This window comes from Neofelis nebulosa, chromosome 8 (genome assembly GCF_028018385.1).
Source record: "Neofelis nebulosa isolate mNeoNeb1 chromosome 8, mNeoNeb1.pri, whole genome shotgun sequence".
NCBI lineage: Eukaryota > Metazoa > Chordata > Mammalia > Carnivora > Felidae > Neofelis > Neofelis nebulosa.
In genome coordinates this window covers 24302451-24317530 of record NC_080789.1, presented here as the reverse complement: position 1 = coordinate 24317530, position 15080 = coordinate 24302451, and the positions used below count along the sequence as shown (strand labels likewise).

The window sequence follows — 15080 nt, the reverse complement described above, 5'->3', positions numbered from 1 at the left end:
TTCTCTTTCTCTCTCTCTCTCTCAAAAATAAATAAACATTAAAAAAATAAATATCTTAGAAAAAATAAAGTACATGTGTGATGGCACAGAATTACTTAGTGCTTTATGCCTTACCATGCCCTGAAAATGACTATTTGCCAGGTCAGATTTCCCTGTCTTCCACCTAATGAAAGAGAAAGGATTCCTTTCTTTCAGGATGAAGAGAGGTCAGACTACATAGTTAAAGAATAAAGACAGGAAAGATGTGGGCAAAGGAGAGTAGAATGGCATGGGCTGGAGTTGAGAAAGGTTTTGGAGGTTAGTAACCATCTGGGGAGCTTTGGCTTATGAGAACCCCTGGGGTAACTTTTGAATTGAAGAATGTAGGAAGGGGCTTTTTGAAAGTGTTTGAGTTATAAATGAAATTCTCTTTAATGGTTTTTAAGAGAAATGAATAATGGATAGAAATTCTTCTTTACTTTTTAAAAATATGATTAGAATTTGAGCCTTATGCCCTTCATTTATTAGACTTTCATATCATTAATAAGAAAAAAACATGGATAATAAATATACTACTGACTTTCATTGTCAAGAGACTTGTGTTTTGATCTCAAGAATTCAACTCTGCTTAGGAAAAAGGCTTAATCTGTTTGCCTTAATGTCTTCATCTTTTGAGTAAGAATATTTCTGCTTTTGTTAAGGGAAAACTAATAATTTCTTAAAGTATATGTGTAAAATAAAGAAGGGGTAGTGCATGGGTGGCTCAGTTAGGTAAGCATCTGACTCTTGATCTCAGGGTTCTGAGTGTTCAGGCCCTGTACTGGGTGTGAAGGCTGTGTAAAATAATAAAAATAAATAAATAAAATAAAGTGTATGTTTGTTGTACAATTAATAGGTATATATACACACATGCAGATGGATGGATGGATGATAGTCCTATTACTGTGATAATCATATATGATAATTTATTGGCCATTTGAATTTTTGGTGAATTTTTTATGACTTTTGCCCATTTTTCTATTAATTAGCTAAAATGGAGTTGAACAACTTTTGGATATTAATTGGTAAATGAATAGTATTACAGTATTGGAATTTTCTTATACATATTTTGCCATTAAAACATTAATGGAAACTTATGTTTTTTGTATCATTGTATTGCAAAATAGTTTCACATTGTTTCAGTTGATCCTCAAAACAATTCTGTGAGGTGGTCCAGACATTATCTTCATTATATAGTTGCAGAAACTAAAGCTAATCGTATGAAAAGCTTGTCTAAGGTCATAGAGCTATTGAGTGGTATAGGCAGAACTGAAATAGATTTCTGGAGCCTACTGCAATGCGTTTCTCATACACCTTGCTGTCTCATTAAACGACCCTATACCGTAGAATTACTTTTCATACTTGCTGCTCTGCATGAAGGTAGAAGAGTGAAAAGGGAAGTTTATATGAGTCCCAACTGTAACTTTTCCTTTTTGAAATCGAACTCTTTGGAGAATAAATAGGAATCTTAATTTGCTATGGCTTCTTTTTCACAATTTAAAAAATTTGATTTTCTAATTTTATTATAGATGCTGTGGTTAACAAGGGAGGTGATGAGTCCATAGGCAAAGATGGTAAGAACTACTGAGAAGTATTTTTATGAAAATTAAAAATGGTATTGTGTTATCTATTGATGTGTAACAAATTACCCCAACACATTGAAGCTTAAAAGAATATTTATCACCTCATAATTGTGGGTTAAAAATCTGAGCATGGCTTAGTTTAATCAGGATATCAACAGGGCTGCAGTCATCTCCAGGGTTGACTGGGCACGGATCTACTTGCATGATCATTCATGTGCCTACTAGCGGAATATACCAGTCCTTCCCATGTGGGCCTCTTACAGGGCACCTGACAACATGGCAGCCGGCTTCCCTCAGAGCCGGTGAGCAAGGCAGTGAGAGAGGGCCCTCAAAATGAAAGCTGCGGCGTGTTTGTAACCTAATCTTGGAAGTGACACCCCACCATTCTGGCTGTATTCTCTTCTTCGGAAGCAAGTTTCTAGGTTCAGCCCACATTCAAAGGGAGGGAATTACTCGAGGGCATGGATCTATGCCAGAAGGCAGGGATCATTCAGAGCCATCTTAGAGGCTGCCTATCAAGATATGCTGCAGATATATGCTAAATTAACAATTTTCAGTTATCAAAAACTAATAATATTGACTAAAACATTAATTGGGCTTTGTGATTTTCAAAGTATTTTTACGTATAATATCTCTTTTAAGCCTTACTACTCAGACAGACGGATGTCAGCATCACATTTACCGATCAGGAAACAAGAGTTTTACAGTTTTGCCCAAGATTTTGTGTACATCAAATAAGGGCTAGAGCTGACAAATGAACCTGTCTTCTGAATCCAAATCGCATGTCTTTCTACCATGTTAACCTGTCTGTCGTATTAAGTGCTTTTCTTAAATATTCAAGATTGGAGAAAATCATATGCAAATAGCTTTTTTCTCCTGTTTTTCAGGCCTTGACTTTCTACCACAATTGAACTCAGTCTTTCCTCCAAGAAAAAACCCAGGAACGTCAAGCACTTCAGTATTGCATTCTAGTCCTCTTAGCGTTTTTATGGGATCTCCAGGGAAAGAAGAAAATGAAAATCATGATCTGACAGCTGAATCTAAGAAAATATATCTGGGAAAACAGGAACCTAAGGACGCCTTTAAACAGGTATCTGCCTGAAAACGATACTGAACTCGCTGTGTGGATTTGTCAGTAGCATAAGGAAGCTCATCACTAGACAGGAAGCGGGCAGCTGCCAGGGATGTGTCCTGATTACTAACAGTGCTGTACATCTACCAGCTAGAAAAATATTCTTGAATCTTGATGTCATGTGTTAAAAACTAAAGGATACTTTTGAAATCTGTCTTTGAAAACTTTGGAGGTAAAAGCAGATGTAAACTTAAACTGTTTTTTTCTAAGACAAAATACTTGACTGTCTAAGAATAGTTTATACCTGACTTTTTTAGAATTTATTTCCATTGCTGCAGAAAGCACCAATTGGTAGTCAAGTCATTTACCCTAAGTCTTAGAGCAAAGGGGTGGAGCTAAGAATGTAATAGATCCTTATTATCTTCTGCTCTGATACAGTATCCAAAATAGAAGTTAATTTGCTACATAAGGGCTTAAAATGATCAAATGTTACCAGAAAGGCTGAGTCTGTTCTATAGTATGTCTGTTTATTTTCATATTGATTTTTTTAGGATGATACTGGAAAGATATTGAAGAAGTACAAAAATGTCTTTTGACTTCTCAAATATTTCTGACTAGTTACCATGGGAGAGTCTGGTTGTTTTTTGTTTGTTTGTTTGTTTGTTTGTTTGTTTTTTGCCTGTGATTACCATTTTAAAGATACTCAACAGCAGATGCTTAGTAAGTGAGCTCTTCCCCATCATGTTCTCATTGAAATTGTTTTTGATTCGTGGACAGGATTTATTTTACCACTAGTTGTAGAAATTTTTTTCTTCTTCTATATCCCTCTTATTTTTCATTTTCCTGACCCTACTTACTAGAAAAAAAGATAAGTAGGTATAAATTATATGTATAATAAGGGTAAAACCAAAATTTATATATGAATTTTTTTATTTTCAATGTGAAGTTTGCAAAGTTGATCCCTGGTGCTGAAACTGGAAATCTGAATACCTCTCCACCATCTAACCAAACAAGAAGTCCTGAGAAATTTGAAAAGCCAGAGAAAGAAATCGAAGCCCAGTTAATATATGAACCCCCGGTCAATGGATCCTCAACTCCAAGTAAGTACATAAAACTCCCTGATGTTTGAAAGTGTTAGGTTGAAAACTCCCTCTAGTTAACTTGAAAAGGATAAATAAATAGAGTGATCATAGGGTAAGAAAGGTAAAGGAGTTTAAAATTTACAACACTTTTCTACTGTGACTCTTACTAGAGGACAGTGACATGCATATGAATGGTTAAACTCAACAACCTGATTCGATACTCCTTTGGTCTGAATTTTATTTTCAATCTAATATGTAAGGGTCTTGATCTAATATGGTACAAATAGGAATATAACGTAGGACCCTTTGGAAATGAGTCATTAACTACCTGGAATTGTCTTTTTGTCCCCTTCCATATTAAAGCCGTATTCCATATTAATGTAGGGTTCATGCCATAGATCCTAAAAACTTGATCACATTTAATGGAGTATTTGTTTCATTTATAAGAGTTATCTATAGAAAACAACTCTTTGTATGGAAGAAACTCTTATTTAGATATATTTCACTTTAAGGTTTCTGTGGACGTATTAGCGTAAACTCTGGGGCTTTGCTTGTAGCAGTACTTTACTTCTGTATTCCCTCTGTTTATGTTTAATAGTCTTGGTTTATCTAGTTTGTGGTGCAACATGTCACATTCATCTTTTGTAAGAGGAAATGGTTCCGAGATTCTTCAAGATTAATCCCTCTGTCATATGTTATTATATTAGACAGTTGGCAGTTCATATAGATAGATAAATGGGTGTTAGAAATAATGTCCTAGAAAGTTTCTAAGATTTGTATTCCAGACAGTGAGTTTTTCTAAATGTCACAGGAATGCTGTTCTTTACCTGTTTTTCTAGTCTTCTTGTGCCAAATTTTATTTACAAATGTTTGATATCTCTTAGTTTAAGCTGACTATTAATATTTTCTCCATTTTTTATTTTAGATCCAAAGATAGCATCCTCTGTCACTGCTGGAGTTGCCAGTTCACTATCAGAAAAAATAGCTGATACCATTGGAAATAATCGGCCAAATGCACCATTGACATCTGTTCAAATCCGGTTTATTCAGAATATGATACAGGAGACATTGGATGACTTCAGGTAAGAAGTCACTATAAGAATGTGTTCTACAATGTTACTTCCTTTTACCTATCATCACAATATATATCAGAAACTATTTTCAATTTTCAGGTAGTAATTGAGAAGTTTCTCTTTCTATCTAGACATTAACTGGCTGTTTTTATTGGGTATAAAACCAAAACTGTAAGTAATTTTGGTGGTTGCTACTTTTGCCCAGGTTTTAGGGTCCATAAAACCATAGAAAACATGATGAGTTTTGTTGATCTTGCTGTACTGAATTTATTGACTGTCAGCCAGGAAAATGTATATTTACCTATGGCAATTATTAGATGACTTGGCAAGGCAGTGTAGCAGGCAAGCTGCCATCATGGATTTTTTTTATCATCAAAATGTGGACAGGGGCGCCGGGGTGACTCAGTTGGTTAAGCGTTGACTTCAGCTCTGGTCATGATCTCATGGTTCATGAGTTCGAGCCCTGTATTGGGCTCTCTGCTGTCAGCACAGAGCCCCCTTCAGATCCTCTGTCCCCCTCTCTCTCTGCCCCTCTCCTACTTGCACCCATGTGCTCGCTCTGTCTCTCTCTCTCAAAAAATAAACATTAAAAAGTGTGGACAGATTCTGGTAAGGTCAAATGATATTCTTACTTGCAGTATTTATAAATCACCTATTAAGTATGCTGTGTGTACTAATATAGTAGAGAAAATTTTTTAAAGGAATTCTGAATTTTTCGTTGTTTTTTTTTTTTAGGTTTATTTATTTATGTTTGAGAGAGAGAGGGAGAGAAAGAGAGCGCATGCATAGAGGAGAGGTAGACAGAGAGGGAGCAAGAGAATCTTAAGCAGGCTCTGCTCATAGATGGGGCTCGACCCCACAAACTGTGAGATCATTACCTGAGCCAAAATCAAGAGTCAGATGCTTGACTGACTGAGCCACCCCAGGTGCCCCCTGAATATTTTCAAACGGAATGCATCAGGATGTAAGAGTGAATTAAAAGTTTTTTTGCTTGGATCTATCATTGTCTTATCCTTTGAATTTTGAACACTATAAGAATGTGTTCTACAGTGTCACTTCCTTTTACCTATCATCACAATATATATCAGAAACTATTTTCAGTTATTAGAATCTTTTGTGTCCCCCCTCCCCCCGCCCCCCGTTTAGGACCTATATAGTTAGTATTCTAGCTCTGATTTGAAATATCTTGAGCAAGAATATTAGAGAAGATATATAGTTTTTGTTGGTGCATGTTTCTTTTTAATGTTAAAAGGTTTTTGGAAAAAAATATTTTTAAATGGTAACACATAATTTTTAAAGGAAAATCGTCAGTTTTGACATTTACAACGTGCCTAGAATATGTACTGGATACTAAGGGTACAAAAATGAATGATCTGCCCACAAAGGCCTTGTAGTTTAAATGGGGTAGGTGCAATGTGTTGTGTTAAGTAATGTAAATTAATTCATTTGTGATTGATAAATAGGACAGTGATGACAATATGATGAGGAAATTTTGCTGGTTCATGTAAAGGCTACTAAAACCAAGTCCATGAACATAGCTGAAGGCAGCAAACCACCTATCAGTGCTGTCTCTTCCTATACTCTTTCTCTTAACCTGGTTTGGCTGTGTGCTCTGTGTTAGGAAGGACTTACTTTGTTATTATCCCCCAGCTTTGGGTATTTTATCCTTGCCTCCATGTTTGATGACCCCAATCCTTTCTCTTTTTTTCTTACCCTTTTATCAAGTGGCCATCACTTTTTTTTAAGGTAAAGTCTTTGATTATTCAATATTTAAACTATGCTGGTATTTTTACTAGGGTTTAATTGTTTTTGTTACAAAGTTGCATAGATTTTGAGTAATCTGGGGGCTCCTGGGCAGCTCAGTCGGTTAAGCGTCTGACTTCGGCTCAGGTCATGATCTCGCGGTTTGTGTTTCGAGCCCCATGTTGGGCTCTGTGCTGACAGCTCAGAGCTTGGAGCCTGCCTTGGATTCTGTGACTCCCTCTCTCTGCCCCTCCCCTGCTCACATTCTCTTTCTCTCTCTCTCTCTCACTCTCAAAAATAAATAAAGATTAAAAAAAATTAAGTTTTGAGTAATCTGCTCCAATCCATTTTCCTTAAGTTCTGTTATTTTCTTTCTTCTTTCTTTTTCCTTTTTCTTTGTTTTAGTTTTATTGTGGTAAGAACACTTGCAATGAGATCTGCCTTCTTAAGAAAGAGGCACCTGAGTATAGACGCACCTGAGTGGCTTATTCAGTTAAGCGTCTAACATCAGCTCAGATCATGATCTCACAGTTCATGAGTTTGAGTGCCATATCAGGCTCCATGCTGACAATGCAGAGCCTGCATAGGATTCTCTCTCCCTATCTCTCTGTCCCTCCCCATCTCTCTCTCTCTCTCTCTCTCTCTCTCTCTCTCTCTCTCTCTCTCTCTTTCTCTTTCTCTCTCAAAAATGAATAAAAACATTTTAACTGTGTAATACAGTATTGCTAACTATAGGCACAATGTTGTACGGCAGATCTCTAGAACTTACTCATTTTGTATAACTGACCTTTTATATTTGTGTTTGGAAACTTCCTGTTTCCCTTTCTTTCCAACCTCTGATGCCCACAATTCTGTTCTTTGCTTCCATGAATTTGACTGTTTTAGAGATCTCATATAAGTAGAATCATGCAGTATTTGTCCTCCTGTGTGTGTACACACACACAGGCTACTTTTTTAAAAATCGGGTCATCTTATTTTCAATACAACAATTTTAAAGAATATGAGGTTTTTCAGGAACATATATATGTGGCAGGACAGCAGAATTGTCTGGGTAAAGTGACTTGAATATAATGTGAATAAAGCAGTGCTGGAAAGGGAGAAAGCTCTTATGCTGGGGCAGACTGAGCAAGACAGCACTGCCCTGCCTTCAGCTTTCAGCCTGCCTTGCATGCCTGCACCTGGAGAGTAGGGGTGAGTTGGGGCCTCTCTGAACTCCTCTGCCCCTCCGTCAACCAAGGCAGCCCTGGCTTGGGACTCAGGACCCAGAGTGGCTCAGAGGATTTCTATAAATATACTTGTTCTGACTTCAGGAAGTCTTGAGCAGCCGCACTTACGGTGGAGGGACGGGGAGGTGAGGTGTGGAGGGGTTCTGTCAGCTGTTCTCCCTCAGCTTTGGAGGCTGGCTGCCTTCTCCGCGAGGGCCTAGAGTGCTTCAGAGGGCTCACTGGCCGCTGCCCTTAGTCTTCACAGACCTGTGCATCTCTGCCCCCCTGCTCTGCCCCTGCTTGTTTCCAGAAGCCCTCAGTGAAGGCCTGTGCATCGTTGGTGCATGAATGGGGACTTCCTTTTTGGCTAGGGCTCCTTGGGATTCTGAACTGCTGAGCCAGTCCTCACTTGCCTCCAGAAATCTATACAGATTTCGGCGTGCTCTCCTTACCCTGTCAACAGCTGCTGTCTCCCCACCACTGCTCTGTGGAGGATGAAAATAATTGTGGGTCTCTTGTTTTCTAGAGTTTGCTGCATTTAGAGTTCTTTGCACTCTCAAGTTGAATTTAAACATGTATATTTTATAGTTTATCTGGCTTGACCTCATCATCAGAGTTGGAGAGATTACATCCTAAGCAGATGTCTGTGGCTCTATTTTTATTGTCTTTTAAGAAGATTTAAATTTCTTCCAGCAAGAAGATCACTTTGTTCCATTTCTTGCTGGCTTTCAGGTTTCCTTGGGGCTAGTTTATTTCTGGGTGCCTCTATCTCTACAGTTTAGTCTGTGCCCTTCTGGGATGTCAGCTGAATGTCTGGAGTCTCACTTGGCTTTTTCACCGTGGTGGGTCCTGCACTTTAGCTTCCATATCCCCAGCATCACAGGGTCACCAAAATCTTCCTCTGCTCTAGTTGCTACTTTGTGTTGATTTCCTGCCATCTAACCCAGGACAGGCATAGCTTAGGAGTCAACAGGTGTCTCAAGGGGAGAGTGCAATTTTAGGTTTACTCTTCTGCAGGTACCCCTTTTCCAGGATCTGGTACCTTAAAGCCTTGGCAGTCCTGACTGTTCCCAACCTAGCACAGCCCTACCCAGTGAGACTCTCTCAAGCTCCAGGCCACTGCTTTCCCTTCAGCTTCTTTTCCCCACACGGGAGTATCAGTACATCCCCCACAGGGAAAGCAGGGGGAAAGGTGGGGCTTACCTACTAGACTTCCCTCCTTTATAAGACCATGGCTTCTCTAATCCTAGCAATTTTCATGGTTCTCTGGTGTTTTCTGTTTGTTGTTAATACAGCTTTTGTCATAATTTGTAAGCCGAGAGAATTTTTAAAGTATAGTTGTAACAAAAAAAGTAAGGTACTTAGGAATAAATCTAACCAAAGATGGTAAAAATCTTTGTAGAAAAACATTTAAAATTTGATTAGAAAGCATTACTACTTAAATAAGTGGAAAGATATTATGAAGATGTCAGTTCTTCTAAATTAGTCTATAGATTGAGTAAAATTATAATCAAATCCTATCTGGGTTTTTGGAAGACAATGACAGGATAATTTCAAAATTTATGTGAAAGAAGAAAAGATCCAGGAATAACCAAGACACTCCAGAGAAGAATAAGGTTGAAGGGGACTTTTTTGTCAGATAATAAGCTTAATTATTAAGCTATAATTAAAACAGTGTAGCATTGGCACAGGGTGGACAAACTGCCCCAAAGAAGCACATAGACCAGAGAAAAACCTGTGCGTATATAGAAATGTGATATATGACAGAGGAAAAGCATAGATCCCTATTCCCAGCTATTAAAAAAAAATCAATTCCACCCAGAGTAAAAGTTTAAAGGGTAAAGTTTTAGGCATTGTAAGAGAGTTTATATATGACTTCAGGGTAGGGAAGTTATCAAAACATAAGAGGATACACTACCTATAAAAATAGATGGGGGGGGCGCCTGGGTTGCGCAGTCGGTTAAGCGTCCGACTTCAGCCAGGTCACGATCTCGCGGTCCGTGAGTTCGAGCCCCGCGTCAGGCTCTGGGCTGATGGCTCGGAGCCTGGAGCCTGTTTCCGATTCTGTGTCTTCCTCTCTCTCTGCCCCTCCCCCGTTCATGCTCTGTCTCTCTCTGTCCCAAAAATAAATAAAAAACATTGAAAAAAAAAATTAAAAAAAAAAATAGATGGGTAAATTTGATTGTGTTAATAGGTCAGTAACTAGAGAACGTTGATGACTGTCCATCACAAGATACCATTAACAAAGCGGCAGGACAAAAATCTATCTGCAGTATTCATATAACCAACAAAGAATCAGGTTATGTAAAGAGAAATAAATAAGAAAAAAAGGCATTCAATAGAAAAACAAGATGCAAAGACCTGTGCAAGCATTTCACCGTAGAGGAATGGTCTATGAACACAAGGTGAGAGGTCCAATCCTGTGATCAATCAGAGAACTGAAAATGCAGTGGGACACTATTGCACACCCATTAGATGGGAGAATGTTGTGCAGAGTCTGGCAAGACCAAGCCTTGATGCGGACGTAGAGCAAGAGGAATTCTCTCACACGGATGATGAGCAAGTCCACGGATATTACCACTTCAGAAAATAATTTGCATTATTTTGTAAAACTGAACAAGTATACATCTGGATCATAACCTTTAATTCAGCGTATCTACTCATGGATCTATCGTCTATAGAAATTGGCACATGTGGATTGAGAGATACATGCACGATTGCTTATAACAACATTGTAACAGTAAAATCTTGAAAACAGTCCAAATGTCAGTTGATAGGAGAATGTATACACCAGCAGAAATCAGTGAATTATAGATGTATAGAAGATGAATGTTGAAAACATGGTACTGGGTTATTTTTTAAATGTGCACTACTCAGTACTGCGTAGGATGTGGTATTTTTGTAATACTCAGAAACAAGCAAAATGAAAACATATTGACTGTATATGCTATGTTAGACAGATGTTTGTTGTTTTTTTAAAAAACTATTTCTTTGCTTAAACAAAATTCATCAGAGGAGTGAATTCTTTCTTGGGCTTCTCCTAAGGTAAGTGATGGAATCAGAGAAGAGCATATAGGAAGCTTCTATGATTTTGCTAATGTTCTAGCTCATAAGTTGTGTGGTGGGTGACTGAATGATCCTTTTATTATTATACTTCATAATTTTCATGTATTCTTTTGTAGGCCTGAATTAATTGCATTTTATTGGGTAACCTCTGTTATAACCACCCAAATACCCATTTTCTACTCTACTGGAGATATTTTTTTAATAGCTAAAACATTGATAATAATTAAAACATTATAACCTAGTAAATTATCTGTATGTATTTCATTGTAATATAAATCTCTGTATTTTTTTTTCATTTATTTTTTTTAATGCTTATATATTTTTGACACAGAGAGAGAGAGACAGAGCATGAACGGGGGAGGGGCAAAGAGAGAGGGAGACACAGAATGGGAAGCAGGCTCCAGGCTCTGAGCTGTCAGCACAGAGCCCGACGCGGGGCTTGAACTCACAGACCGCAATGGATCGTGACCTGAACCGAAGTCGGATGCTCAACCGACTGAGCCACCCAGGTGCCCCACCTCTGTCTTTCTTTAATGATAATTTCTATATTAAGGAATGTAGTACAATGAGAGTTCTGGAGGTAGACAGCCTGGGTTTATATACTAGTTCCACCATTTACTGGTGGTTTGATTGGATAGTTTTAACTTCTCCGTGACTCAGTTCCTTAGTTGGTAAAATGGAGGTAATAATTGCACCTAATGGTAAAGATTAAATGAGTTCTTCCACTTAAAGTACAAGAAATGGGCGCTTGGGTGGCTCAGTCAGTTGAGCGTCCAACTCTTGATTTTGGCTCAGGTAATGATCCCAAGGCCGTGAGACTGAGCTCCATGTTGGGCTCTGTGCTGAGCATGGAGCCTGCTTAAGAGCCTCTCTCCCTCTCTCTCTCTGCCTCTCCCCTGCTCATGTGCCCTCTCTCTCTCTCTCTCTCTCTCTCCAAGAAACAGTGCCTAGTACATAGTAAATAAATTCTAGACACGTTGGTATTATTTTTATTATTAACATCCAATCATTTGAAACAATGAGAAAAGGTTAGCCACTTTCTTGAACGATCTAGAATTGGCAAAACCATTATAATTCTAACAAGTATTTTACATTCTTCCCTAGAGAAGCATGCCATAGGGACATTGTGAATTTACAAGTGGAGATGATTAAACAGTTTCACATGCAATTGGTATGTATGACATATTTTATTTTATTTTATTTTATTATTATTTTTTTTTTAATTTATTTTTGGGACAGAGAGAGACAGAGCATGAACGGGGGAGGGGCAGAGAGAGAGGGAGACACAGAACCGGAAGCAGGCTCCAGGCTCCGAGCCATCGGCCCAGAGCCTGACGCAGGGCTCGAACTCACGGACCGCGAGATCGTGACCTGGCTGAAGTCGGACGCTTAACCGACTGCGCCACCCAGGCGCCCCTGACATATTTTATTTTAAATAAGTATAGAGTTGTGGATCTAAAAAGAGTCCATTAAAGGGTGATATATTTTTACTTTATTATATCTAGTTGCTAGAATAAATAGGGAATTTTAGAAATTTAGTAAGTAAAATAGACTTTAACTGGTCCCTCTTCTTTTTAACTTAAAATAGTTAAGGCTACTTTTTCACAGCCATTTTATTTATTTATTTGTTTGTTTCTTTGTTTGTTTATTTAAGTTAAAAGCTTCCCACATGTACAAATATAAGCCTTGCAAATATATAACTTTCACCAGTGATCTTTCATTTATATTAACAAAGTAATAAGGATGGTTAAGTACAAGAAATATTCAGGTAGTTAATTGAACATGACAGATATGATAGCTGAAAGTATGTAAAAGAGCTTGCCAAATAAATGAAATACCAATGATTTAAAAAGCATTTTCCCCTTTTCTAGAATGAAATGCACTCTTTGCTGGAAAGATACTCAGTGAATGAAGGTTTAGTGGCTGAAATTGAAAGACTACGAGAAGAAAACAAAAGACTACGGGCCCACTTTTGAAATTTCAGTGAATACCTTAATGTTTTGTAATTGGAGAAGCTTCTGGCAACACAACTGCATGGAATCAGTATTGTTTTTATGGTCTTTGGGGAAAAAAGTGTTTTTCAAGTAAAATGGTGATGGGATTTTACACCAACCACTATTTCATCTTCTCTGTCAAAAATATTTATATTTTTATATTAAGAACTGTACATGTCATCTGCCTAGTAGGAAAGTCAGCAGTATCTTTATTTTCCAAAAGCTTTAGCTACACACTAAGTGCCCTTTTTCATAAGAAAAGAAAATTGTGCAAAAAAAAACAAAATAGGTTATGTATGTTTTTTAATTACCTTTTTTTAACAGATAATATTTTTGATTGATAATTGCCTTCCAAATTGTTTTGGATGTTTGAAGATTAAAGAGCTTGATATGCCTTCTATTTTTATGGTGAAAATAATTTTAAAATGGCAATTGGTGTTTCTAAGCAATTGACTAGTAAAACACAACGTTGGTTAGTAATTATTTTGTTAACTTGATAAAGTCAAGTATGACTATTATTTATTACTTGTACATTTCATAAGAAAATTCTGGGAATTTTGAATTGCACAGATTACATTATATACCTATTGCATCTATGTTAGTGTTTTGTACTTCTGGCAAATCTCTACTCCTGTTTTGTATTTTGTAGCTAATTTCACTTTACCTGTGAAAACATTTAGGGGTTTATAAGCCTCAACTAGAGCTGCATATCTACTGATTATCTTATGAATTAGTAAAATGCAAAGTTACTCTGTAAAGTTTCGATCAACATGATTCAACTTCTAATCAGTGAAAATTTTATATTAGATGCTAAGTATTACAGTATTAGTCCTATTTTTTTCCCTTCCAAATGAGAAGTGTAGATTATTTTGTTTTGTGGTTTATATCATTAACTTTCTCTAATTATTTGTGTGCTGTGTGTCATGTTTTTTATTGTTGACCTTACCGTAAAATTTAGAAAGTTCATTGTCAAAAGAATTTACACCTCTTTGCGAATGGGTGGATGTGTACATCTACCTGCCATGATCTACGGTGTTAGTTGTATAAGATTAGGAGGGCTCCAGGCTTGTTTACCTTCTTATTGTCTCCTGTCCCAAAGATGTAAGCTATGTACCTTGTATACAGCACTCCTGCCCAATTTTGACTTTGGAGATAAAAATTTTTACTAAAATAATAAAGAAACCTAGCTAGCTTACTAACTTTATGGTTTTCCCAAGTGATGGAAATTTTGAGGATGTATTTAATAAGTGTAAACGTACTAATGATGACTTCCAGAAATAAAAACAGAAATATTACTTTTTCCTAGTGCGGCTCAGAGAGTACGTTTGTGTTGAAATGTAAAAGGGTGCTAATATGATCTTTCTTTCCTGACAGATTATTGAAAGCATTATGATTTGTAACAAGCTTCCTTCTATATCAGTATCAAACAGGTTTAGAAAACATAAAAGTGTGTTTTGCCTACATGCTGTATTTAAATCCATTAATATTTTCCTATTGCCTTTTTCTATAAATGCACATAATGTGTATTAAAAGAGGTGGGATAAATAAAACAATTCTAGTAACTTTATGTGTGCAGATGAAACATTTTTATCATGGAATTTAAAAGCTAAGTATAAAAAATAAAATTTTTGTATGGTAAAAATGGGAAACGTGAAATTGAACTTTTGCCTCTGGCCAAAATATAATAGAGATTGGAGTTACCCATTTGAAAATTTTTAAACACAAAATATATGAGACAGTTTTCAAATATCGGATATTAGACAGCACAGGACAGACAGTGTTGCCTGAGAGAGGGAAACAAATGAGAACCAAGAAACTCAACCCCAAGTACAAGAAATAGAACTATACCTAAACCCATCAGAATCAAATTCCTTAAAACTTGTGGCAAAGGAAAATTCTTAAGCCTGCTGAAGTTAAGAGACACAGAGGAACAAAGATAAGAATGTTAGAGACAGTGGAGTAACATCTTTAAATTACTGAAAGAAGACTCAATTTTGAATTCTATATCAGTGAAAATATCTTTCAGTAATGAAAATGAAATCAAAACTGTTTCAGACCCCAAAATGCTGAAAGAATTCATCATAAGCAGACTTGCTTTATAGGAAGTGTTAAAGAATGCCTTTAGTCGGAAGGAAAATGGTACCAGATAGAAACCTATTTCTATGCAAAGTAACAAAGAGGACCAAAAATGGTAAATATGTGAACATATGTAAGACTGTTTTTCATTTTAGATTATCCTTAAAG

General features: G+C 36.9%; 1 protein-coding gene across 4 annotated transcripts in view; it reads left to right on the top strand.

Moving 5' to 3' along the window:
• NEDD1 (NEDD1 gamma-tubulin ring complex targeting factor) overlaps positions 1 to 14403 on the top strand; it is a 48600-nt gene extending 34197 nt beyond the window's left edge. For all 4 annotated transcript variants that reach the window (XM_058741705.1, XM_058741703.1, XM_058741704.1 and 1 more), the window contains 6 exons: positions 1548 to 1592; positions 2489 to 2691; positions 3620 to 3773; positions 4681 to 4837; positions 11947 to 12013; positions 12714 to 14403. In XM_058741705.1, the coding sequence (XP_058597688.1) occupies positions 1548 to 1592; positions 2489 to 2691; positions 3620 to 3773; positions 4681 to 4837; positions 11947 to 12013; positions 12714 to 12818 (731 nt within the window). In that variant the 3' untranslated portion in view covers positions 12819 to 14403. The remainder of the gene's footprint in view (positions 1 to 1547; positions 1593 to 2488; positions 2692 to 3619; positions 3774 to 4680; positions 4838 to 11946; positions 12014 to 12713) is intronic.
• The last annotated feature ends 677 nt before the right edge of the window (positions 14404 to 15080 follow it).